Raw genomic sequence first — 27984 nt, 5'->3', positions numbered from 1 at the left:
TTTTTAAGTTGGTAAAAACAATCTAAATTCATTGATAAATTCCCAGCAGAATATGAACAAATCTTAAAAATCTAAAATAATGTTCAAGACTACTTCATTGCATTAATGCTTCATAAACTCTAAAATATGCTTGGAAACCCATGGGTAAGAGATACACTCTAAACTTTGCAAAAGTCTCGTTATTTAAAAGCACCTCAAATACTCTAAAAAAGTTTTCAAATTTTGCTTGTGAACGATTTCTTCAAACAATTTTGAGTTAACAAATTATATATATGTAAATTATATATAAAACCTTAAGTTTGAAGATTCAACCTGCATTCCTTTTATTATTTTGGACTATTTCATGAAACCATTCCTATAATTGCAAGTAATGGTTTCATTTTCAAATCACACTTCAGAGTCACATTAAAAACACCTTTATCTAGCTTTGTCCTATGCAAAGATGTTACTGACAGTGGTTGTTTAAACTAAACATCGTGGAAATCTTTATCCCACTAGTGCAACATATATGGAAAAGAATTGGCTTTTACTTTTAAATGTCTAAAATAGTCATGCTTTCTATTTTTCCTTTCCTATCTTGCCTTTATTATGGTTAGACAATCACAAATCACATTACTCTTTCTTCAGTCCTCATTACACTCAGGTTTTTAATAAGCCTAAATATTCTGCATTAACAACGCATGGAAAACAAAAAGGTTTGCAAAATGGCCTTGACAAAACTGAAGAACCAATGTGAGTTTAATTTTTGTTGTATCTAATAGGCTCATTTTTAGAATGTGCCTTTTAAGATAAATGTCCATTTACATTCATTTTTGTACCTGATACATAGGACAGTAAGACTGGGTTTAAAAAGGGGGGGGGGAGGAGAAAGGCCACAGATTTTACTTCATACCACTGTGGTAGTTTAAATGCATAGGAATACAACAAACTCAAAAGAAAAAAAATAGTGTTTTATTAACTACCACACTGTTATAATACACCTTAAACGTACAATAAGGTAGCCTTTAAATTTGAGGTGGTCTTAAGAATAACAAATGAACAGAATTCCAAATTTTTGAAATAGGTGAACTGCTGCAGTTAATAGGTATACATTTAAGAAAAACTGTATAGCTCTTACAAGACCAGCAATGTAACTTTATTTTTTACAGTTTAATAATTGAAAATATAAACAATAATTAAAAGATAAAAAGAAAATACAGCGTAATAAAAAACATGTTTCTCAATTAAATGTACTGGATACATACAAATTTTAAGAGAAGCAAAAAAAAAAAAAAAGAAAGATGGTTGATATTTAAGTGCAGACTGACTACCTAGACAAAAAAAAAAGCTTTAAAAAAATAATCATAAAACCTCTAGTTTTCTATGACTAATATCCATATGGTTGGAGTATCGTCACTATGGAAGTGATTTTGTTATCTTTGCATATGTTATTATACTTCACTGGTAATTTACATGATGGCTTTTAAGGCCCTGGCAGACATATGGTTTTTGGAACAAGATTGAATAAAAATCACTGCTAAGACGCAATACACCTTATTTTTTTGGTCCTCCAATATTCAAGAAAAGGGATAATTCACTATAACATTTTCTTGCCACCCAAATGCCTCAATCTATACATTTTACCTTTTTAAACATTGGTTATATTGCCCAACTTTGTTATTGAAAGAATATTAACAAGACATTATTTTGGCAAATTAAATCTTAAACATGGCTTTTCAACAGGATTTAAAAGGTGACTATCCCTAGAGTTCCATGTTAAAATGTAGTTTTCAAAATCTTACAAGAGTAATGCTTAAAATATTGTACATAGTTAACCTAATTAAAATAATTAGCTTCAAAATGACAAATTGATAAGCTAAGTAAAGCCTACACTATGTAACATTTGCTTGGAAACTTGATTTGTCAGTTATGCATAATAAAAATTCCAGTCATCAAGAAAATTACAAAAAAATTTTTTATCATAACATGATTTCTTTCACCCACCAACTTTTTTTTTATCTTACAATAGATAAATACCAACATGTTCTCATTTTTACACTAAACCACACAGGATTGATGCATTTGGTTAGACTACCATTCGCATTGTTAAATTCAATTTTCTCTTTATATAACTTGGTAAAATTTCATTTCTTCTAGATTCCAAAAGTACCTACAAAACCCATGCAATTTTACCATTTTTAATATACTATGGAATATCATACAAAGTAAGGCATTTCAGTGTCATGTATAACCAAGTTACTGTCAATCCAAAAATTTTTGCACATCAATAAAAAGATATCTAAGAACTTAGGAACAATATTCTTCTCACTACTGTATAAAAATAACCACAATGAATAAGTATTTGTGTAATATTTACTCCATTGTCTCATTTCCAGAAACTGTGACGAGCTGTAAAGGTATTTCAGTGTTGGTAAGGATGTCTTGATTGCTGGTGGTGGACGTATTAACAGTTCCTATCCCTGAAACAGAACCTTGTTGAATATTTGCAAGGATGAGTGTCGTTCCCCCTGCAGTAATCAGAGTATCATCTCGCGCAGCTTCCACAGATGCCAGCACTGCACTGCTGGAGTGAATACCTTTTTTATTCTGATGGGTTTTAATATGTTTGGCAAGGTGGTCACTTCTCATAAAGCGTTTTGAACATTCTGGGCAAACAAATTTCTTCTCACCTGTTAGGGGGGGAAAAAACTAAAGTTATTTAGTTTTAAAAACTCAACATTCACACATCAACCTCTTGAGCCACAACATAAACCAACACCAATGGTTGGGGCAATCCATGAAAACTGGGCAGGGTTCACAGGCTGCCCATACACACTCTCAAGGACAGTCCTTCCTCAAAGTCAACACCTTCGTAGTTTTAATGAAAAACCAATCTTCAAACTCACTAAATGTATGGCTGATGTTCAAATAAGACTGCTTTGGTGCTGCTTGATGAAAAACATAGGAACTAAAACAAACAGAACACTGTGCAATACTCTATACACTCAGCTTATTTCATGTGACATGTAAAGCCAACACAGAAGGTAGGCAGCAAGCAGTCAGAAATGTCAGTTTGTCCAAGCTAAAAGAGAACTTGTATTTGAATCCAAATTTGGCAGGTTTTCTAAAATCTGTGCTCTGTTCTGTGTAACCATACTTCTCTAGAGACTGTGAATAGTAACGGGCTTCATAGAGTTCATAGGAAAATGTATAGAAAAAAATTTCCATAACTTTTTGAAGCCCCTTGGTACATTATATACTTTCAATTCTCCAACAATAAACACAGACTAACAGACACCTTGATCATATATTTACAAGGCCTTAGATAAAAGATCTCCAAGTTCCTGTTAAATTAGGCTTCAAGCTGGGTTGATTCCAGGGCCATTTCATATATACATATTTTTTGGCCATTTCATATTAATAACCACACTACACTTATACTAATAACAATTACACACAAAAAAATCTTGACAGCACTGGAAGTAATGTCCTTCACTTAGTCCTCAGATATTAAAATAATGGAAATGGTGAAATGCCCAACTTTATCAGAAGAAAAGGAATTATTGCTTCTGACAGTATTAAAGGGAAGGGAAGAAGCAATGAAGGAAAAAAAGCTCAAAAGTAAAAGCAGACAAAGATGTTTAAACATTAACAACATAAGTGTGGTCGAGGTTATTTGACAATATAAACCAAGCTAACCAAAGTCTGTACAAAGTAAAACTTCAATTATAAGATGAGCCATGATGGCTTGTACTTTGGAATTAGTGTTTAAAATTGACATTACTAGAGATATAACGTAGTTATAATTTAATTGTCTTTAGTTCATTTTACTATGCTAAAATAAAATGTATGCCTGCAAGATTCATATTAGTCTGTTAAAGGTAAATATCAGTAACCTGTATGTGTTCTTCTGTGCCTCTGTAATTCATCACTTCGAGTAAATCTTTTACCACAAAACATCCAGTTGCAAACAAATGGACGCTCCCCAGAATGCCAGCGCAGATGAGCTCTCAGATGTGAGGTCTTCCCATAGACTTTACCACATCCTGGGATATGACAGATGTGTTGCTTCTTTTTTCCAAGATTGGTACCTCTAAAAAACACACAGAATAATATATACTTATGTGAATATATTCAAATGGCCATTAACACTTTCATCTACCTTCACAGTGAATTTCAAATTAATGACTGGAAGGGTCAATCAGAAACCAAGACCACTTTAAATTAATTTAAATAAAATCTATGTTTTTCAAACCCAACCATTGTGCCCATTACTTTTACTAAAATACAAATGAGATACTGCTGTCCAAATGTAAACATACATAAGAATTGTTACTACCATGCATAGCATTTCATACATAAAAATATATATAAGGACACCAATGAGTCCATCAGAATCATTCACAAATTATATGCAGAGTCCCGATCCAACTAAGTTAGTATATGAAAACTTGAATGTTCTATGTTCAGGAGTCATGATGTTAACTTAATTAGCAATTTAAAAAGTAAATAAGCCAAAGGTTATAATATACATAACTAATCAGAGGCACAATTTCAAGGCAGGCAGGCAGCTTAAGCAGACTTTTAAGTGGACATAATTTAAGCTATTTGTATATTCACATTTATTTGTAAATACACAGATTTCGAAGGCTTAGTTCCTTTAGGATTATATAAAATAAACATAAGCCACAATTATGCATGCCGTAAATTCTCCTTCCTATTAACTATGCCAAAGCGAAACTTCACTGCCATCAAGTTGGTACCGACTCAAATGACCCTCAAGTACACACAAGGGATATCTAAACCAATTCAACATTGTGAGTAAAATTAAGTTTTCTCCAGATTGGACATAGATTATAGTTCAGTAGTTGATATCAAGAACAAGGCTTGAGAAATAAATATGCAGATGAGTTAAAGGAGCTGCTAGTATAAATGAGAAGAGAAAGACTTTAAATCATACTGTATAAACTTTGCAAATTTTCTCTGAAAATTTTTTTAGGTCCATTGAAACTCCCCAACCACTCCTCCCCAAATTTCACAGTCAGTGTATCCTACACCATCCTCCACAGCCTGCTACTTGTCCAGCACACATCTATTGCTTCTCTCATTTTACTGGGAAAATCATTTCCCCACACATATTACTCACACTCAATAGCATGTGAAATTGCCGAAGGGCAAACAGTGCTAATGGGCGCTGTGTTGGCTGTTAGGTGCCACCGGTGTTCTGAACAGGGAGAAGTCGATGGGGGGCTCCAGTGGTCAGAGCAGGCCTCGTGGAGAAAGTGGGTAGGGTTTAGATAGAAAGGAGGGAAGGCCTTCCAGGCAGAGGAACTGCACAAGTGAAGCCATGGAGGGCGTCATACTGTGGTTGTCTGAGGTCAAGGATACCCCCAATTTCTCTTCAAACTCTCTTCAAAGTGTGCTGAGTAAACCGCTTTTCTGGCACATTTCGCAATGCCAAAGTCACAACCAAAATCAACATTGTTTCCTTAATTTGTTTTTCTTAGATAGCCTATGAAAGCGAGCCATGTTTGTAGATATTGGTACACAAACCAGTTTTCCATTTCCATATCGACACAGCGAACCCACTTCAATTCATCCTTGTAATGCAGTGACATCTTGCTTCTAAGTCTGCCTCAGGTCTATTACTATGCTTTTATAAGATCCAAACTGCTCTTTGAAAGAATTACCAAAATCTAGATTTGGAGCACTAGTAAATCACAAGAAATGCTGTGACCTCTCAAAGAGCCAAGCTGCTAGGGGAGAACCTTTGCAAATGAGTTACGAAGAAAACAAGGTAACAGCCATCGCTGAAAAGAGGGACCACTAGCTAGAAAAGAAAACGGGGTGGGATAAATATCTGATCGAGGGTGAAAGTCCAAAGTCCAAGTCTCATTTAAAAAATTGTTTTTACTCAAAACAAGAACTAGATATGGATTCATGACATATGAAGTAACGGGATGGAGTGGATCTCTCAGACGTGAAACGGTGGCATGCTTTCTTTACACGCCACACGTGCAGCTTTGCAAGTCAGCGACCACGCCGACAGGCAGTGTACAGCTGGAAAACGTGTACATGCGGTGGGCATCAATGAACACTCTCACAAGGCAATTCACAAGAGAAATCCAAAAATGGTGTACAAAAATGCTAATCCTCACCAAAATATACCAAATAAGAAAGACTAAGTATTCTTCAGCTGTCAAGACTTTAAGAGACCCCTCCCTTCCCCTCTTCTCAATAACAAAAAGACCAGGTAACGTTTACTGATTGGGTGGGGTGGCAGGGCAGACATTGCCATACGTTACTGCTCAGAGTGTAAACTGATAGTCTTTCTAGTAAGACAATTACCTGTGACCCAGCAATTCTACTTCCACTGAATTTTATTAATATATTAATCAGATAAATGTCTGAGAATTAAAATGAAAACAATAAACATCCAAATGCTCAACATCCATGCAATACAGCATAAAACATTGATGCAGATTCTATATAGACTTAAAAATATGGTCACAAAATTTTCAGATCCATTGCCAATTCAAACTCAGTGCCATGGAGCTAATTCCGACCTCACAACGGGCGTCGGAGACCATCGTCTGACAGGGAGCAGGAGAGCCCCATCTTTCTCCCCCGGTTGAGCCGGTGGGTTCAGACTGCTGTGCTTCAGCTAGCAGCCCAGCATGTGGCCCACTACACCACGTGGGCTCCAGAAAACACAGCAAACATGTAAAATACTGAAAATAATATAGTTCACTTTAAAATAAATAGGAAGTCTAAAGGGTATCTACAAAAACAATGTAGTGGTTATCCTAAAATAACAGAGTTAGGTGTTTTTAGTTTTTTTTTCTTTTTAAATACTCTTCTGTATTCTGAAATTGGACGAGTTTTAGTTTTATAAACAAACTACAAAATTTTTTCATTTTAAACGAGAATAAATGAAACCCAGGTCAGGCACTGACCTTCAATTAGATTTATTTTTCATAAATTATCTTCTAAGATCCTCTAAAATGATTAATAAATTTCAGAAAAATTTGCCTAAACAGAATTTTATACTACTTAAATTGACCAAAACACTTTAATGAGTGAAATTAACTGCATTAATTACCAGTAAATATGAATATCTAAGTAACAGACCCACTTGGGAGGTAGTAATGAAGGATGGTTATGGTTTTGGATAAGAAGCAGTCCAAATTCCACATGTGTGTGCTCTTTTAAGAGTCTCTACACCTCACTTACATAATAACACTGCAACACAGTAGGCTGTCAGTGTTACCAGCAGCTACTATCCATTTGACTAATGTAAAGGGCTAATGTGCCTATGCAGTTCTCAGAGTTTCACTATAAGAGGAGATCTGGTTATTAGGTCTTTAGTTTTTTGAGCAGGTGGAGTTAAAAACGGCTGTTCTTGCTCCTTAAAACCATGCAGACAGACATCATGACTTAAATCTTCTTAGTGGAATCTTCGTATTATTAAGAAATATATGGGGGTGTCAAAAAGTTGTTGGGAAAATGCAATGAAAAAGGTAAAAAATCGTCATATATTCCTGAAATCCTGCCCTTACCTGATGTTATCATTGATTTACACATTTTGCTAACATTTATCTAATAAATCATTTTTCTATTCCCCTTTCTTTCATTTTCCTGTGACAATTTATTTGAGGTGTTTCTTATTATCAAGTCTGGAATTTGCTTTCAAATATTATCTGAGTCTCGATCCATTACAATTAACCTATTCACACACGTAATTACTAATCTGTTTTCCTATCATGTTATGCTACCTACCACTTATTTTTACAACACTGACTTGAAATACTAGTCTCATTTTTTTTTAAATTCACCATCAAGACTTAATATTTTTGTATAAATCTAAGTGCTTCTGCCCAACTATTTCCAGACTTAATTTTACTACCATTCTTAAACCAAGAAACATCTTTTTATCTGTTTAAGCAAATCCCATTGCTGTTTTGCAAATAGACTAAACCAAACTCACTGACATCGAGACATTGCTATATCTTGGAACGACCCCTGTGGGTTTCTGAAACTAACTTGATGGGAGCAGACAGCCATCTTCCTCTCTTGGTGCTGCTGGTGGTTTCCAACTGCCAACCATGTGGATCACAGCCCAACGTGTAACCACTAGAGCACCAAGGCGCCTCCAAAATCCTGATAGACCTGCTAAAATGATACATTAATTTTTTTTAAATAAATGGTTTTTTTAAATGCAAACTAAGTAATTCCAATTTTTTTTAAAAGGACACTTAAATCCTAGTATTATTCAGCCAATTCTGACTCACAGTGACTCTGTGGGACAGAGTAGAATTGCACTTTAGGTATCTGAAGCTGTAAATCTTTATAGGAGCAGAGAGCTTCACTGTTCTTTGAAGTGGTTAGTGGCCTGGTATTTAACCCACTAAGCTCAATTTCATATGTTATGCTAAACTTTGCCGCACTCATACAAACACACATCCCAAATGATCATGTAATGAAGTTTTCCGTATTAAGCATGGCATGCAGAATTTCAAAACTTAAGATGACATTAGCACTCTTTAAAACAAAAAGGATGTTTCCTATGTTCATACCTCCCACCACCTTCTTTACAGTTGGGACAGGTGCAAGCTACCCTTCGAAGTCGTTTTCCTTCTTGATGCTGTTGGTCCCCTTCTTCATCTACCACCTGTACTCGTAAGTGTGTTAGATCATTGGTATTCAACGTAGAGTCACCACTGAGCTGCCACTCTTCAGGGTCAGGCTCCTCTTCCTTGATCCTAATATCTAAAGAAAACACAAACAGGTGAGAAGCAGCCCACTGCTCAAAAGGACAGCATGCAATCTGACCCTCTCTAACGCAGTGGGAATCATGTGTGAGAGTCAAAATCATCTGTTTATGTACCACAGAGGCACTGCTCCATACACATAAACAAGTTTATTCTAAAGGTTTAAGTCAAAAAGAGAATAAAACATCACAACTTACTTTTTAATAGATTTTAAAACGAATCTATAAGTCAAAAGCAGTGTAAAATTTGAATACTGCTGTTCATCGATAAGCCCAATGGTCAATTCAGAGTGGGACAAAATCTAATGCCTTAAGTTTCTCTTCCACAACCTGCATCAACTGTACTGATCTGTAGGTAATATTATCAAGTGCACAAGAAGGCAGGCATTCACTTAAAACTTACTAGAAAACTTGGACTTTAAAGGTAAACCATTACCAGAATATCTATAATGCCACGCAACACCACTGTAGAAGAAAGCTGATTACTAACCAGACTAAAAATCCACAACAGACATGCAATGGTAAAGTATGGATATGGGAGGAAGTTATGTCATTTTCTCAGCAGAAACAAAATATCTTTATATTGATGATAAAAGCAACCCAAACCCATTGCTGGCAATTCCATTCCGACTCACAGAAAGGAACTGCCCCTCAGGAGGATCTCCACAGGTTGGAAATCTTTACAGAAGCAGGCTGCCACACTTTTGTCTGGAAGAGCAGTGGGCAGGGTTAAACGACGGACTTTTCAGTTAGCATCTGAGTGCTTAACCACTGCGCCACCAGCACAGCTACATTTTCTAAGCAAAACTATGAAAACAAATAAACTGTGTTTTTCCTCCTCAAAATATTGATTTAAAAATAAACAAGTCATTTAAGACAAATGAATTATAACCACCCCCCTTCAATAAAACAAATTCTATTTTAACTTACATAAACTAAAAATCCTAATGAAGCAGATGGTTGACTTAGGTCTACATTTGGGGTACTTAACCATTTGCACCACCCGAGGACTCTTTAAGATGAGACCTGTGATGTGACCTCTAGTAACCTTTAATAACAAGCACTGATGTTCTTGATGGGAGCTGTTTCAGTAGAGAAAGGAAGCCAAAATTATAATAGTTTCAAATGGCTGATTAAGAGACAAGAAGTATAAAATGGCTCTAAGAGTTTTGTTATAGAAACAAGAATTACAAAACGGTATCAAAAGTCCTAGGACAGCCCATAAAGATACTTAACACATGAGTAACTGAAATAGTGCCAACTAGCCATTATACTCAGGAGCGATATTTGTATCATATATAAAGGAGTTCTGGGCCTCCGTCTGTCTTTAAAGCAATCTGTCCTGAGGAGGAACAAGTTAGCCCTAACTCTCGTCAAATGTTTGTCTCAGTAACATGGTGTACCTTTGTATGCATAGGAACATTAGCAAATGCTTCTACATGCAAAATAATCTTCAACACAACATAGCAGTAATGATGTGTGGTGGTGTCACAAAGGAAGCACCAGTTTGTTAGTTACACAAACTAACGTGCATCTCGATTTGTAGTCTGATTGGTCTTACAGGAGTCGGTTCAAAACCACAGGTTGTACACCCTCATAACCCAGGAACTCTTAATGACCTGTATCGTGAAATGAATTGTGTTCCCGAAAAAAAGACAGACTGGATTTCTGGCCCTTGTGTCTCCATGTGGGAAAATGGTCTTTCCTTGAAAACTCAAGCCCATGCCGCTGAGTCATTTCCAACTCCTAGTGACCCTCTAGGGCAGAGCAGAACTGTCCCTGTGGGCTTCGCAAACAATCCTCTTTACGGGAGTCGGAAGCCTGCAGTCCAACCTGTAATCACGACACCACCAGGGCTCCTGCCTCCTTGGAAACAGTATGTAAACCTGAAGATCCGGGTATGTCCTAACCCTAGACCCTTCTGAACGGGGTCTTATATGAGCAGCACAGGGAGAGACACATGAAAATGCGGAGCGAGCGACACGTGGACACCAGTGACGGGGACCTGGAGCAGCAGCACTTCTCTCTGAAGGTAAACAATGTGACCAAGGACCAAATGTGAACTTCTTGAGTCTCCAGAAATCGGAGAAAATAAAACCCCATTCTTTTAAGTTCTCCTCTCTGTGGCATTTATGGCAGCCTTAGGAAAGTAAAAACAATAAATATACTAATTTAAGTTCGACTTTGGTACTAGAGGCAAAAAAACGGTTTCAATGTAAAATATTTAAGAAGTTTACAAAGTAACAAGTCTGGTTTTATTTGTCCACTATTTCCCTTAAAATGTACAAATCTCCTTTTCACATGGACTGCTTTACCACTGAAAGCTATCTGTCAGCCAGGTTTACAGCTGTTTTCAAGAATTACCAATTAAAAATATGTGAAAGGCACATAGAAAACAAATACTGTACACTTGGGCGAGAGTTGAGGAAAAGACAAGCAATCGTGAAATTTTAAGATGATGAACTAGATTTATATGCATTATAAGGTACAAAGACTAATTTTCTTATATGGCTAACAGAACAAAATAACAGAAAAATGTTAAAACCGGCTGCCATCAGTCAACTCCTCATGGACACGTCATGTGTGTCAGAGGGGAACTGTGTTCCATAGGATTTAAGACTTTCACTGGCTATTTTTTCAGAGGTGGCTCACCAGGTCTTTCTTCTGAGGACGTACTTCCGGGTAGGCCCAAGCTGCCAATCTGTTTAACAGATTAGCATTACACATTAAGTGGAAATGCAGTAAAATAACGAGACCGCAATATAAGCACAATCTTCTGAATTTAGTGGAAACCACCTTTTATCCCACCACTAAACAGTGCTTGCTATTCGTCTGCCGAGTTTGGTTACTTTTGCAGACTAGAAAGAGGATGAAGCCAGTGATCTCCCAACTTTCCTGACAGCTCAACACTATTAACAAAGTCTTGAACATGCACCCTATAATTGTATAATTTATTAAGTATAGACATGTCATGCTACTGTAATTTATTATGAAATAATTATAAAACACAACTAGAAATAAAAGGATAAGATAAACAACAATTTAATTGTCATGTTAATCATAATAGCTCAATATTAGGTAATATTTCAAAAGAAAATATTTAGGTTGAGACTAGATACTTATCAATACACAGTCATCCAGTTGATCCTGACTCATAGCAATCCCATAGAGCAAAATAGAAACTGGCCCCTAGGATTTATGGAAGCTGCCCTTAGCTCAGCAGGTGGGTTTGAACCACCAACTTTCCAGTTAGCAGCCCAACACTTCCGCAACACACCTCGAGGGCTCCTAGACATGAACAATGCAAAATGGTAAACTGTTTGCGCTGATATTTTCCTATTGTTCTGTGGTTCTTGCAAATCATTTTTTCCTATTCAATAACAAGTACATTGTTTGTTATTCAGCATATATAAACAGCAATCTGGTAAAAGCAAGTAAAAGTGAGTAGGCATATTATAACAAAGCTGACACAAAATTATATGACGCTACAATGGCAATCTGTATAATCAATATTAGTTATGCGCTACTAACTCAAAGCATGCCTAGATTCCTATTTTAAAAATTACCAGAAGAAAATGCTAAATGTCTTCTTTCTTAAACTAATTGCTAATTATCAATGGAGCTAATAGAATATTTAAGCTAAATTCTTAACATGTTTATCAAGAATGAAACATGCATACTTAATTTAAATAAATAACACTAGATAAAATATGAATTACAGTAGTGTTGATAAAATGAGACATTCTCATTTATCAATAGTGTATCATTAGGATTTTGTTGTTTTTATCAAAGTCTTTCATTTTCTCTGCCTTCATTTTCTTTTAAAGTACTGATGGAATTGCTTCATTTAATTCTAAAACTTTTATTTACATTTTCCCTTTAATCAGTTTCACCTGCCACAAAAAAAAAACCCCACCTAAACAACTAGTAAAAAATGTCTGCCTTTAGCATTAGGCTCCTTTTAAGAAATACCTCTATGGGATCAAATTGACAAGCAGTAACGCAGAAGAGCAGGCAGACAACTTAGAGGCACTGCATTTACATGAATGGAGGAGCAACTCAGACAGAACATAAGGATGGTTACACAATTCCAGCAATGCAAGTCAATGACACTGAATGGGACATGTATCAACTGTTGATTTGGAACATGTCTTGCGATGTATATTCTTAGCAGCAGCAAAAATAAATAAAAACCTTCAGGATTCCCAGGAGGCAAATCTTATGAGAGAATTGCCACATCTTTCTTCAAAGAAGCAACTAGTGGATTTGAACCACCGGCTTTTCAGTAAGCAGCCAAGAACTTAACCACAGCAGCACCAGGGCTCCACTTTAAGGAACGTCACAGACAAAATCTCTATTTCACAAGTTGTTCAGAATAACTATGAAAGAATACACAATCAATGTAAGGTATTACTGCTGACAATCCCTGAGTTGTTTAAACAGCTAATGAGCTTGGTGCTAATGAGCTTAAGTCTAGCCAGAGGTACAGAGGTACCTTGGAAGAAAGGCTTGGTGATACATCTCCAAAAATAGATAAATAAAAACCAGCCACTGAAACTCTGTGGAATATTTAGACTGCGACACTCGTAGGACTGCCTTGAGTTTAACAGAAACCTGTTATTCCTTTCTAAGGATGCCGTCTTTCCATAAAGTTTAGGGGCTAGTTTTCCTTTCTTCTTCAGATTAAAACAATAAAGACTACTTGAAACAAACTATAAAACTCAAACCCACGGTCACTGAGTTGGTTGATTCACAGCAACCCTTATTGCATTTCCAAGACGAAATCTGTAAGGGTGTACACAGCCTCAGCTTTCTCCCATGCAACGACTGGTTGATTTGAACTTCCGGTCAGCAGTCTGATGGCTAGCCTGCAGTATCAATGTTCCTACACGGGATAAAAATTTAAATATCTTTGTGCCTGTTAAAATGATACAAAGAAAGGTGATATTCAAACTATAAGAAACAGCACTTGACTGTCTGGTGGGTTTGTTTGTTTGTTTTTCTTTTGTACTTACTGTTGGTATTATATAATTAGGTCCTAGCTTCAGAAATGTGCTTTGTTATAAGCACTGACCATTCACAAGTCTATTTAAATCGTAATATTCATCTTTTTAGGAGCTGATTCAATTCTGAGAGGCAAGAGTCAACCTGAAGCCACCTTAGGCAGAGTGATTAACCTACTGCCTGATTCAAACAAGGGCAAGGGAACCTAGATTCAAAAGTAGTGAAAATAAGGTTCATTTTATCAACTGGGTGTTTTAACCTAAGTTTTAATTAAAAGTGATTTTTAAAACTGAACTTTATGTAAGAGCATTATTTACAATTTTGATGTTTAATTATTTGTACCTGTAGTCCCCTGGAAGGTACTTGAGTTACCAGGAACTGCACTTACAGTCATCTGGGTTGGAGGTTATATTGTGTACATCTTACTACTAGTTTATACTACATACAAGGTGCTGATATAATTCTCAGGTGTTCCCTGGCAGATATTCAACAGTCAAATTTTTAACAATACTGATAATAGGGGGTATATATGGGAACAGATCCCTGTCATAAATCTGGATCTATTTATGTGTTTAAAACTATACAAAAACTTTTAAAATTCAAAACCTGCAGGAAATGAGTTATTTAGGACAGTAGTTTCAGGGTAACTAAAGAGTAATGACTATATTTCATATGAACCCCTTCCAGAATTGCATATTTACCAGCTTCAACAGGAAACTCAAAACACAGCATCAGACAATCCCTTGAATACTATACTAAATCTACGACGATATCAACTCTCCCTATGCACCACCTCCCATATTATGCTTTAGAACGGACATCTTCCAAGACCGTTCTAAGTGTGAAGTCAGTCAGTATTGCTAAACTGTATATAAAACATGGATAAATGAGCCTCAAGAAAGAATCTGAGGCTTATCCTGAGAAACCCCAATTCTCAAACACAAGGAGGTCCATGGGGTTACCTGAACCCCAGCACTGGGGCCCTTCCATGGCTTTCCTCTCAAAGAGATGCTCCCAAAGCCAGATGTGGTACCAGGCCCTCATGTAAGGCAGAGGGCCATCTCATTCAGACCAGCTTTACACAGTGGGGTCATCTTCCACCTAAGATTTCATTTAAGAGGGTTCTCCTTGAGCAGGGAGAGAGTGATAAGGTGAGACAAAACTATTTTGTATTGCCCCGGTCTCCCCCATTTATATAAAAAGGCACCCTTAAGAAAAAAAAAAATTCCTTTTCCTCAATCATATTAGAAAGGCAAGCGCCCCCCCCCACCCCCAGAGATTAATAATAGCACGTTCTGTATTGTCAACAATCTTAATTTGAGTTGTTGGCACAGGGAAGTGGGAAACAATGCTTTATATGGGAAAGAACGCTTCAAATCAGGGGTCCTCAAACTTTGTAAACAGGAGGCCAGTTCACTGTCCCTCAGACCCGTTGGAGGGCCAAACTATAGTTAAAAAAAAACAAAAACAAACTATGAACAAATTCCTATGCACACTGCACATATCTTATTTTGAAGTAAAATAAAACAGGGCAAAAACACCCGGCAGGCCGGATAAATGTCCTTGGAGGGTCACATGTGGCCCACGGGCCATAGTTTGAGGACGCCTGCTTTAAATGATCCACTAAATCACACCTGTTTATAGCTCTGAATAGTTTTTACTTGTTATACTACAAGGTTCCTTTTTTTTTTTCTATTTCTGTCTTTTGCCTGATACCTCTGCATGTAATCTACATAAAGGGATACTTAATTCAATGTGTGAGCTAGCTATTAAGAAAAACAGAACCCAAAGGGATAGATCTTGGCCATTTTAGAATGTGTACCTTACTCTTTCATCCTCACATTTCTAATGCACTCAATTCAAGCACTGACTGAGTATATAACATGACTAAACGATATATTTAACACAATCAGTACTAGTGAGGTCATGCTACACTAACAAATGCAAAATCTCAGTAGCAGGACACAACTCAAATTAATTTCTCACTAACTGTACATATGCACTGCAAGTTGGAGGGACCTTTGGATTATTTCCCCAGGAATCCAGGCTCCACATGACACTTGCTTCCAAGACAGCCTTGCCAAGAAGGGTAAAAGGCCATCTTACATGCTGCTCTTAAAACGCACAGTATATTGACCACAATAAGTCACAAGCCTAACTTAAAAGATGATAGAGAAGTATAACCTTAAAGCATGTGTTTGGAAGAAGTGGACTATTTATAAAGAATTGTAACAATACTTCCTCCCATGTATGCAGAAATCACCATGGTAAAACTCCAAACCCAGTTAACAAGTCCATTTTGAATCATAGCTACTCTATAGACCTGTTTCATGGGGTTTCCAAAACTAAATCTCCACAGCAATGACTGCCTTCTCTGTCTCCCAAAGAGGGGCCTGTGAGTTTGAACCAACAAACTTGAGGTAAATAGCCCAGTACACCATGAGGGCTCCTGGTTGAAGAAAAGTAAAGGCCCCATCTAGTTAACATCATTAAATTCAAAGATCAGGATCTAGGAGGTCCAGACAATGCCCTCCTCCACCCAGAGGCTTACTGTAGTTCCTAAAAAGCGGAATTATCTCCCTCCTCCTTCACAAATGAAAGACAATGGTCAAACAAGGTGGTAGGAATAGCCATTTGTTTAAGAACAAAACAAACTCCTCACACCATTAGGAAAGAGCAACAAAGGAAATGTCCCTGATTCTCTGGGATTTGTGAGGTGAGCAGGCAGTGTTAGGGGTTTGGGGGAGTGGGGGGTGGCTCTCTGTCTCTTGGCTCTATCCTCTCAAAGATAACAACAAGAAGAATCTCTTATCTTCCTCGACCACCAGGGAAGTGCCACCTGAGAGTGGCCCTCCTCAGCTGCAAAGCTTTCTAAGTCAGCTTAAAATTAAGGTAAAAGTAAAATATTAAGGGGTGATCAAGCAGAGGACATAGCCATTAAATCTCAGGTCTCTGTATATGTACACCCCACACCCCGCTTTTCCATGCTTGTGGTTTCTTGGCAATATTTACTCCCTGGAAAACATAAAAAGCTTCTTCTGTTTCATTCAAGACTGTTCCAAGTCCAATGTCTAAAACTGTACTTTTCCAAATGTCCTTCTTAAATTTTGGTACATCTCGTAGCTTAAAACTCAGTGGTGAGGAGAGTTAATCTTACAGAGCCCCACATTCTGGATCCTTTATATTGCTTCTCATTCCCACATGCAGAGACCAGCCAGGTCTTTTGGGAACTCCTCTCTTTCTTATAGTGCCTTAGTGAGATGGAGTCAACAGTAGCTAAAATACAATTGTGCTTGTCAATCTCTTCTCCTAGAGCTACAAATGCCTTGGGTACTTATCTGCTTCCCAAGTGATTAAAAAAACAAGTCTTATCAAAGGCTGCTTGCTCACATCATCTTCTCAGCCTCTACTGTTCCCTTGAAGCTCAATTTTGAGTCATCCATGAGGCTTTTTTTTGTCAACGCACCCTACTCCTGGTATCATTTTTCATTTTAGTCTGGATGGGCTATTGGTACTATCCAAAGGAAATAGAAAGCAACTCACATATGTAACTTAAACTTTTCTAGGGGCTATATTTAAGAAGGAAAACAGAAGAATTAATTTTATTTTGTATCTAACTCAATATCATCTCAACATACAATATAAATATTTTATACTTTTTAAAAAAAACCAAGTCTTCAAAATTGAGCTTGCTTTTTACAGTTAACCAAATCACTCAATTCCGACTCATGCCATCTTAATTCAGACCAGCCACATTTCAAGGGCTCAACAGCATCACGCAGCTAACCTGACTGCCAGATTATGCAATGCAATGCACTGCACGGGACAAAATTCAGTTGCAGTAGCAAACTACCCCTAAAACCTGAGAGGCTTAAAAAAACAAGGGCTTACTTTTCATGACTGCCCACTGCATCACCTGAGAGCATGTTGCATGTGGTCCTCACCCAGGGAATAACGCCACTACTGGAGCAGTGACCAGGCTGCAAAACTTACATAAGCTAGCCTCAACTTCGTGTGCCTAGGAAAGAACCAGAAATACTATGCAGACAGCATTAATAACTGCCATACCCACTTTTTAGACACAATTTTAAATGTCTGAACTATGCAACCATGGAATTTAATCTTTTTCATTGTTCTTTCTTCTGATAAAACTGGTTACAAAAAAGTAAATCAAATCACAGAATGGTAGAAATAATCATGTTTTATGCTTGCTTCATGTATGCAAAGAGAATAGAGAATTAACTTATAGACACAAAAAAACTTTTACCAAAAGATCTTCATTTTTTTAACTCTCTTGCTCAATTTGTCCCTTTTAATCAAGAGTGTCACTTCAATTCTTCCATTCTTCTGTCTGGAGCTTCAATCCTGTATCTATCTGTACTACCAATAGTCATTTCAACATAGCACCAAAATTAAAATCTATTAAAGCTGTAATCAGTGTAGCTTCTCAGATACTTTCCTTCACAACTCTGCCAATTCATTTGCCTTTATTCCTGATGGCCCATCATGAAATCCTATGAATCCACCCCTGTAGTTTCTGGCATCCCTACGTCCTCAGACTTTGCTTACTGTGACCGGAGGAAATGGAAGTAGCCCATCTTTTGAGTGTTAGCGTCTTCCCTCTCCAACCTAACTCCACAAGCATGCCTTCCATTGCATCCGCTTGTTCATACTAGTCCTCTGTTCAAAACCTTCAAGGGCTCCTAAAGTCAACCGAAAATAGGAAAATTCTCACCAACAGAATTCAGAGTGCCCCCCACCTTTCATCACCGTCTTTGTCAGGAAGTGTTCTACCAGTCACTAACTCTCAAACAATGTCCCAGCTGTCCATTTAGGCTGTTACAGCATCTCCCAAAGTACTTCTCACAACAAACCCAATGAAACAGTAATCTCTAGAGAAGAGTTATCGAATAAAGAAACACGATGCTGCTTCCTTTTCTTAAACAATCAGGTTATTTTTGCAGGATTTCTCAGAAACCTTAGTATGCAAATGAGTATTTTTACAACCTAATAAAGACTATAATAATGACCTTGAGGCATCCTGATGTTGCAGTGCTTAAGTGCTCAGTTGCTAACCTAAAAGCCTGAGCACAGAGATGTGGCAGTTTGCTCCTTGAAGGAATGACATCTTATTCTGGGAGCAGTGACTGGTCTCTCCCCAACAAGAGGAAAGAATGAAGACAATCAAAGGCACACACACGGGAACAAGCCGACCAATGGACTCTTGGACCACACAAACTAATGATATGCTCAGTAAACCTTCACACGATTCACAATAGAAAGTCTTTAAAAAAAGATTTACCCAGGATAATTAAGTTCAAAAACAGCAACTGGATTAAAGATTTCTTGGGGGTATGGCAGGGGAAATTGGGGAGATATGAGGAGATAATAATGAGCCTAAGAAAGAAGAAAATGTTCTCAAGTGGATTTTGTTAATGGTTGTGGTAATATTCCTTCTTGATAGACTAAACTATTGAGTTTTATGATATGTAGCAAACTGTTTTAAAAAGAACAGTTTTTTTAAAGTGCATGTATTTGTCAAAACCTGTGAAACTGTATGCTTAAAATGGTACTTCATCATATGTAATTTATACTCAATAAAATAGACTGAAATTGTAAAAGAAAAAATTAGAAAAATGTACACACCTGGAAAGCTAGCTGGACAATTCTATACTGTCCTATAGGTTGCTATGAGCTAGAATTACTACCTCACACACCATTTTCGGAGGAAAGGCTAGGCTAATACAACAATTGCCTCAATAGGTTCTCTCTCTCACTCATGTTGCTTTTTGTCTTAAGTAAACATTGCCCCCTCACTCCCTGCTTATCCAAATCTTGATCTTTCCTTCAAATTCCCATTTATCTATCAACTGTTCTCAGATGCCTGGAGACTTTTGTGATTACTGACGCCTCTGAACTTCCACACAATTATCTGTATCATGTAATTTAAGAACTTATTACACCGACTTATATTATCATCTATACACATATTGTTGATGTTGGCTTATGTCTGGTTTTATATATTCCAACAATTCTGTAAGCACCTTCAAAATATAAATATGTACTTCTTTGCCCAAAACTTCCAAAATCCATTTAACAGCATTTGTTAAAAATGAAAGCTATCTGGGTTATTCCCTCACATACCAACAAAAACCAAGGACACACACCACAGTATAGTATGATTTATCAACAAAGGTTTCATAATCTAAGAAATAAAGCGGGAAAATGACCTCAATAGTCAAATTTTCATTTTTGAAATTTTAAGATAGCCACAAAATTGTGCCCCTAATAGAACAAATACTTATACCCAGTTTAAGCTGTTACCATGAACAAGGCTACTCCTCCCCGAAGGAATTCTGGCATCAAAATAAAAGTCCAATTTTAATTGTATGTTAAATATTTTAAAATATAATTTTTAAAACAAGCCAAGATTTCTGCTATTCAGTAGCATAAAAGCTATTTTAGAAAATCTCAAATATATATAAATATAGAGCAGCCTAATAAACCCCAATATAACCATCACTCAGTTTCAACAACCTAGAGTTTAAGCCAATTCTGCTTCACCTACCTCACAGAGCCTCCTCATATACATTTATCCAAAAGTATTTACCATTAAAGAACTCTCATTTAAAAATCTCACTGTTACATTAGAAAATGCATATGAAAAGTCTATAGTGCTTAAAAACTTTGGGTAAGGAATTGAATTCTAAATTCCCTCAGATACGAGCATAGTTGAATCTAAGATCCCTATTCCTTCTCTCTTAGTTTTTCCCTTCAGGTTTTTAGGTTGGTTTCTAAACATAATCCTAATTGTCACTGTCTTTTAAAAGTTGCATATTTAACATCACTACACATTTGGTAGTGATGTGAAATAAACACCAAATACCTCATCCATATGTACAAAATGACTTCAGAAGCAAACAGTAAATTTACAGTATGCATTACCACACAAAGCAATGTTTATTCTGTATCTATTGGTGGTGTTTGTTCATTCATCTACTTTCCAAAGCCAAGATGGGGAGGGAGTTTCAAAAAGTTCATTGAAATGTCCATTATCTTTTGACTTCATTAATCCATGAACTTTGTGAAGCCTCCTTGCAGAAGAATAAGAAATAATGGTAGCGTTCAAAAAGAAGACATGTTAACCAGTACTAAAAAATTCAAAGGATGCAGGAGTGAGGCAAGGTGAGGATGAGATGGTATCTAAGCTAAGCTTTGAAAGATGTCAACCAGAAGGATCATCCTCTACATTTTTCCCAAAAGTTTTCCCATTTCCTACATTATAGAAGGTCGACACGCCTAGCTAACCCAGTGGTTCTCACAGGGTGATGAGGTAGAGTATGGCCTGTAAAGGGTTTTGTCCCAAGGGACATGTGAGAATGTCTACAGCCAATTATCATCATGACCAATGTGTGTATGATACTGGCATTTAGTAGATGGTAGCACTTAGTAGGAGTGCTGCTAATGCATCGTACATGCAGAGGACCCTTTCCACAACAAAGAATCAGGCCAAAGATGTCCACAGTACCCAAGTTAGGAAACCCTGGTCTAGTTATGAACTGTAGTACAAAAGTTTCATATTCACCTTGGTACCAGTAGCATCTGACACACTAGGAGTTCTATACTTATCAGATTTAAAGGCAATGAAAAAATGGTTTCTAAAACACCAACATGAATAAAGTAAAGGATATACTGGCACAACTTCCAAAAAAACCCATATACTTTAAACACTAGGGGCTTAAAAAATAAGTAAATAAATAAATGGAAAATGGAATTTTCCCATCAAATTTTTTAAGTGCCCTTGTATTGGGAATGCCCTAGGACTAAATTCTGAACTATTTCCCAGTTTTATTTATTTTTGTTTTAGTTCCTGAATTTCTTTTTATTTTTCAAATACGTTATGCCATTTTTGTTATAGTCCCCAATATTTTCAAGCATGGCTTTTATATCCTTGGCCATAGTGAAGCATGGTTGTCCTACCCCATGTTTGATCACTCTAGTTATCTGCCATCTCAAAGGGGCCATTGTTGTCTGCTGCTCCTGCTGGTTCTCACTCATGCCTGCTTACTTCTACCTACAGCCCAATGGAAAATTAGAAAAACAAACTGAGGATCAGAATGGTGTCATTTTCCCAACCTCTTCACTACATTCTGTTCCAACTAAATCTATAACTCTCCAGCCAGATGAACTTCAAAATCACTTGAGGTCTTTTAAAATACATTTTCCTCACAAAAAGCAATTAAATTAGGAGGGTGATCACAAGCTATTGGCATTTTTTCAATCTACCTGGAAGAGCCTACCATACAGCCAAAGGTTGAGAAGCTATGAGCCAGGTGACTTAATGCATATAATCACACCTATGTAGGTGAGGAGGCCTGGTGGCACAGTGCCCATGGGCACAGCTGCTAATTCAAAGATGAGTAGTTGTAACTCGCCAGCCACTCCACAGAAGAGGTGGCAGCTTATTTCCATAAATATTTAGTCTTGGAAACACAATGGAGAAGTTCTACCTTATCAAAACTGACTCAATGGCAGTGGGGTATTTTTCCTTCCTTTATTAGATATACACTCAAGGATCTTTTTTTTAAATCACTAATCTGATCTGAGATCTAGACTTTGACAATAGCCTGAACCACCCAGCTGACAGATAGGTCTTGTTGGAACCAGATGGTTCAAGTAAACATTTGGATAGCTAATAGACATTTCAAATTTAGCATAGCCAAATAAACTCTTTTTACCCCATGCTCCCTCAGACATTCCTTAGTATTAGCCTAGCCAACTTACTATCCTGACTTACTGCACCAGCCTTGTGGTTATTTTTGTTGTTATTCCACTTCCACCAACCAATCTGCCAAAAGGATCTGCAGCAATCTGTTTTAATCATAAATCACATCACGTCACTTGCTCAAAATGGTTTCCCATTAAAAATGAAATAAAATCAAATTCCTTACCATCAATGTCAATAAAACCTGGTCCCTGTCCACTTCCAATCTAATGTTAAACAGCTCCCATTCACTATATTCCAGCCACACTGGCTCAGTCCTCTTCCTGGAATGGACTTTGCTCCATATCTCAATATGGCAGGTTCTTCCTCAACACTCAGTTCTGTCCCTAAATTCCATCACCTTATTCTAAGAGTCAGAATCTACTTGATGGCAGTAACAGTCTTGGATAAGGTGTTTCCTCACAGGGAATCCAGGGCAGATGAACCCAAGACAAGTGGTGAGAGTGGCGATATCGGCAAAGGGGGGTGGTGGGGGAGATGGGGTAGAAAGGGGGAACTGATCACAAGTATCTCCATATGACCCCCTCCCTGGAGGATGGACAACAGAAAAGTGGGTGAAAGGAAACGTCGGGTAGTATAAGACATGACAAAATAATATTAACATAAATTACCAAGGGATCGCAAGGAAGGGGGGGCAAGGAGGGAGGGGAAAAATGAAGAGCTGATACTAAGGGCTCAAGTAGAAAATGTTTTGAGAATGATGTCAACAAATGTACAAGTGTGCCTGACACAATGGATACATGTATGGATTGTGATGAGTTGTACGAGCCCCCAATAAAATGATTTTAAAAAGTGTTTCCTAACCATCTGATCTATAACTGTCACCCATCTACTCTCATTATTCTAAAACCTTGATTTTCCCCACAACACTGGCTAAAATAATACAGGTAATGAATGTAATGTTTAATGTCTGTTCAGGCAGGCAACATCCAACCATATGTCTATGGTCTCATAGGGATTCTGTTTGTTTTTTTTTAGGGAAAAGAGCTTCTTTTTGTTTATTATTTCCCCTTGCTGATTTTAAAGACCCCAAATTGACACTCTTGCAGCACTGGCAACTGAGTGGAACACAGGCAGGTGAGGCCAAGGGCATGGCTCTCAGTGTGGGCTCAAAGGTTCTGTCCAGCAGAAGGGCAGACCCCACTCCTCCCAAGTCACATCCTCTTGCTGGTCCCAGTGCCTTTCCTCCAGCCTTCAACTGCAGCAGCAGCAGCAGCAGCACTAAGGACAACTGGACATGGGCTCCTGTAAGGTGTTTGCACAATGTCCAAACTATGTAATATCATTTATTTTACAAAATCTACTGTGGACAATAGCAATGCAGACCTGTATATGTTTGTTCAGCTTTCCCTCGGGAACACAAGATTCATGAGCGGAGACTTTTTCACTGTGTAGTCAAAGATCCTACAAGTATTGTAGTATAGCCTCAAGCTCCTCAGATCTATCTAAGTTACTAGGAGAACACTAGTCAGAAGAGAAGATTTCATCCCACAGTTGAATATCACAACTCCCCAAGAACTACTAAAATGAGTAAGTACCATAGAAAACAAAGGTAGTAATATGGGACTTGATATATATAAAAATGTCAAAAGCACATTCTAACAACATCAGAAGTCAGGTAATTTCCATTCTATGATACCTACCTAGAATTCTAACTTACATTCTTATGAATGGCTGACCAAATATATAGCACACCATTTCAGAAAACAAATGAAGCGAAAATGAATGAGACAACAGTTGTAGTGCATCAGTAGACTTGCAAATTGATACAAACTAAGCACAAAAACTATACTTCAAAGTTTCTAAACTCTCTTGCTTAAAAAAAAAAATCTATTAAGAACTTATGTATTCTAGAACTCACCATGACCAAACTTAAAAGCAAACAAATGGAAAAAAGATTTGGGGTATGTGACAAGATTAACATCCTTAAAAGTACAAAGACGTCTTACAAACTAACACTGGGGAAGAAAACAAAGGGAAAATGGACCAAAAAATGAGAAGGCATTTACCAAAGAAGCAGAACCAGTGAACTACAAAATGTTCAACTTCAATGGAAATCAAACAAATGCATGAGTCTATTTTTAAGCCCTCTAAAACTGTTGCCATTTGATAGAGACATTCTAGTGCTAGAAAGTATGGAGAAGCCTATGCTTTTACACAATGCTGATGGAAAAGCTATGTTTGCAATATGCAGAAACAGCCTTAAACAGTAACACTCTCTAAGCCACATTCCAATCTTTGGTAAGTAATTCTGCAATTTGAAAATAATTAGGTATGAGTAAAGATTTCTAAACAGAGAAAATGAGAAATTACCTAAACACTTAACAAAAGATTAAATAAACGATGGGCCAACCATACAATGTATTTACTAATGCAACCAAATAATCATATTGTAGAAACTCAACGAAGTGGGGGGAAATGCATGCAATATGCCTTTCAGTTAAAATGTTACAGAGCTGTTTTATTCAGTGAATAGGTCCTTAAGTGGCTTTTGCACTTGACTACTATCGAAAGTACCTAGAGGTACTATGGAAGATCAGCCTAAGAATCTGCTTCCACTGACTAACAGGCAAAAAAAAAAAAAAATCCCTCCATGACACAGTTCTAACACAGGGGCTTATGAGTCACAAAGGACTCAATGGAACCAGTTTGGCTTTGTGACTGTTTGATATATCGGAAGGTCCTAATTTCATTAAAATGTGTGATACATGTAGGGAAAAGAGACTAGAAGGCTATACAGCATAAATCCATAAAACCAGCTGTGGCAACAATGGCTCAAGGTAGTCTCAAATGTGCCAGGGAATGCTGCTTGCAGGGTTTTCAATGGTTGACTTTTATAAGCATAAAGCAAAAGCAAAAGCTCTAAGCTCTAAGCTTTTGTTTATCAGCCAAGTCATACAGAACTATGCCCACCCCCCCACCCCCAAACACAGTTTATTGCGGAAACATAATTTAGCAGTTGTTCTGGCTGTGGGATTAGTAATTTTTGTTTACTGTTTCCTAATCAAAGCTTTCCTGAATTTCTGTATCTGTTACTATTTTTCTTTGCTGTATGTCTTCTCTTCTATTTTCTACCAGTGTGGCAATTTAAAGCAGTCCTGAGAATTGGTGGTCATGCGCTAGGTTAAGTAGTTCAAACCCACCACACCCACTCCACAGGAGAAAAATGAGGTTCTCTGCTCCCAAGACGGAGAGCCTTAGAAACCCGCAGGGGCAGTTCTACTCTCTCCTACAAGGTTGTGAGGAGTCAGACTTAACTTGAATACAATGAGTTTGGCTTGGTCCCAATTTAGAAGCTGAAAACTAATCTTGATCTTCACGTTCCTTATAAACAAACAATGAATTTCTGTAAGACTGCTAAAACTACTCTATAAAAATCATCCCAAGTGACAAAAACTCACCCACAAACCATTCTCTTATGAACCCCCTACCCTTATTTCTTCCTCACACTTTTTATCCTATTTCATTTTAACATCATAACTATTAACTACCAAGAAATTATTACAATGGATGAAAATACAAATATACAACTTCAGCAAAAATTATTTGTTAGCTACTAAAACACCAACTCACCCCAAAAACAAAGGGAATGAACAAAATAGTTTGCCTTTCCTGTACAAACTGTATTTTTGGATAACTAAGTATCTCATGAGGAAGTTATTTTAAGAAAAACTTATAGCAACAAACACAAAAGGAACAAGAGAATTGGAAAGGGCCATTTTGCAGCCTTTCACAAATGATTGAGTCCGATGGCAAGCCAACGTGCTGAGACTCAGGAGCACCATCCACCGAACCTAATGCAGACTGGGTCCTACCGTGAACAAACAAACCGGCTCAAAAGCACACCTGGTCAATAGGGGAGACGGAGCCCTGCCAGAGTAACAGCATGAACGGACTGCAAATTAAAGGAAGTCTGATACAGAAAATTTTGGTAACAATAAAACACATCAATTCATTTTAGTAGCAGTTCTCAAACTTTCTGATTTCATGATCACTTTTTGTCATGTGCCTATCAAATAGACTTACAGCAACCCCATAGTTCCCAAAGCTGAGATATTTAAGGAACCACCAGGTCTCGTGTTTCCCCATTCACCTACTGAAACAAGGGCAGTTCACACCTTGACCGCATCACCAGACTCCTTAGGATCACTTGAACTCTCAACAGCTACTAAGAACTAGAGTTTTTGTTTATTGAGTTATACCCATCTGTCGACTTGAGAGGTAGGAGAAAAAAAGGTGACTACAAAGTGGCCTTTTGGGGGGAAAGAGTAAGTGCTGAATGTATAATGAATGAATATATAATGGAAGGGATTTAGAGTATTTATGATGACAATCATAGGTTGACTGTATGGTAGCTACACATCAGTGCATTTGTCAAAACATGCACAATAATTTTTTAATTAAAGAAGTACACAACTGTTCACTTCCATGTAAATTATAAGAAATGGGGACGATTAGTCTTAGCGGTACCTATGAAGAAAAGCTTGGAGCCCCAGAGTAACCAGCCTTGATAACTCCAAGAACACAACTCTAAATCCACTTGCCGTGCCATGAGTTGGAATAGACTGCAAAACAGCATTGTAAATGGACTCTTTCCACAAAACTTCTAAGATCCATTAAAAATAAAATTGAGGACTCTGTGCTTCTGTATGTATACCTACTGATGTCACATTAGAAATAAAAACTGGGAAATTTGAAAATAACAGTAAACTTACATGTGAACATTAGCATCCCTTTGCAAAACAATTATTTTCAAATAAGTGAGAAAATGACAGTTTTACAAATCTCTATATCCGGTGTATTAAAAAACAGCTGGATTTTCCGTCTGTTTCTACAACTTACTATTAAAAATCATATAGGCTCCAGAAAATACCACTATATATTATCTGTGAGATGAAAATGAAATAAGCAAATTCCTCCTTCTTAATGTTATAAAAACAATTTCAAGCTTATAGACCTTCAAGAGTTTCAGGGGCCCAGACCACAAACTGAGACTCACTCAACTGGTATTTCTGGTTAAAGTTACATAATGTAAAGTTTACTTTAAGTTACTCTAAACAAAAATACATTTCTAAGTGATGAAAATAAGGGAAGCAAAAATGATCAACTCTTCAAGGTAGGAATGGGCTACATGAAGGCACCATGTCTTTTTCATGAACCATTTTCATGTATTTTTAAAATTGTTTTTTTTAAATGCATTATTTATTGGGAGTTAATACATATCATTCTATAATCCAAACAAATTCTATAATCCAAATCCAAATTTTTTAACCTAAATTTACAACTAAAATATCAACTTTCTGTCCATTTTCGTGATCACTATTACCTCACCACACTCATTTATTCTGAATCTACTTTTGCACTTATCTACTCGATTCTCCAGCTATTTCAGTAAAGGTTCCTGAATAAACTCCCAATCTTTATATACTTTAAATATCATTGATCC

The 27984-nt window shown here is 37.1% G+C and overlaps 1 protein-coding gene across 1 annotated transcript in view; it reads right to left on the bottom strand.

Moving 5' to 3' along the window:
- Positions 1-929: 929 nt before the first annotated feature.
- Positions 930-27984, bottom strand: part of SP3 (Sp3 transcription factor) — a 48874-nt gene continuing 21819 nt past the window's right edge. Inside the window, exons 3-5 of the mRNA XM_045297900.1 lie at positions 8556-8748; positions 3876-4072; positions 930-2669 (exon numbers count right to left, since the gene is read on the bottom strand). Of these exons, the coding sequence (XP_045153835.1) occupies positions 2353-2669; positions 3876-4072; positions 8556-8748 (707 nt within the window). The 3' untranslated portion in view covers positions 930-2352. The remainder of the gene's footprint in view (positions 2670-3875; positions 4073-8555; positions 8749-27984) is intronic.

Source organism: Echinops telfairi, unplaced genomic scaffold, assembly GCF_000313985.2.
Source record: "Echinops telfairi isolate 266 unplaced genomic scaffold, ASM31398v2 ScPeMD7_4;HRSCAF=17, whole genome shotgun sequence".
In the NCBI taxonomy this organism is placed as follows: Eukaryota; Metazoa; Chordata; class Mammalia; order Afrosoricida; family Tenrecidae; genus Echinops; species Echinops telfairi.
Note: the sequence above shows the minus strand (reverse complement) of the source record. Positions and strands in the feature narration are given on the sequence as shown.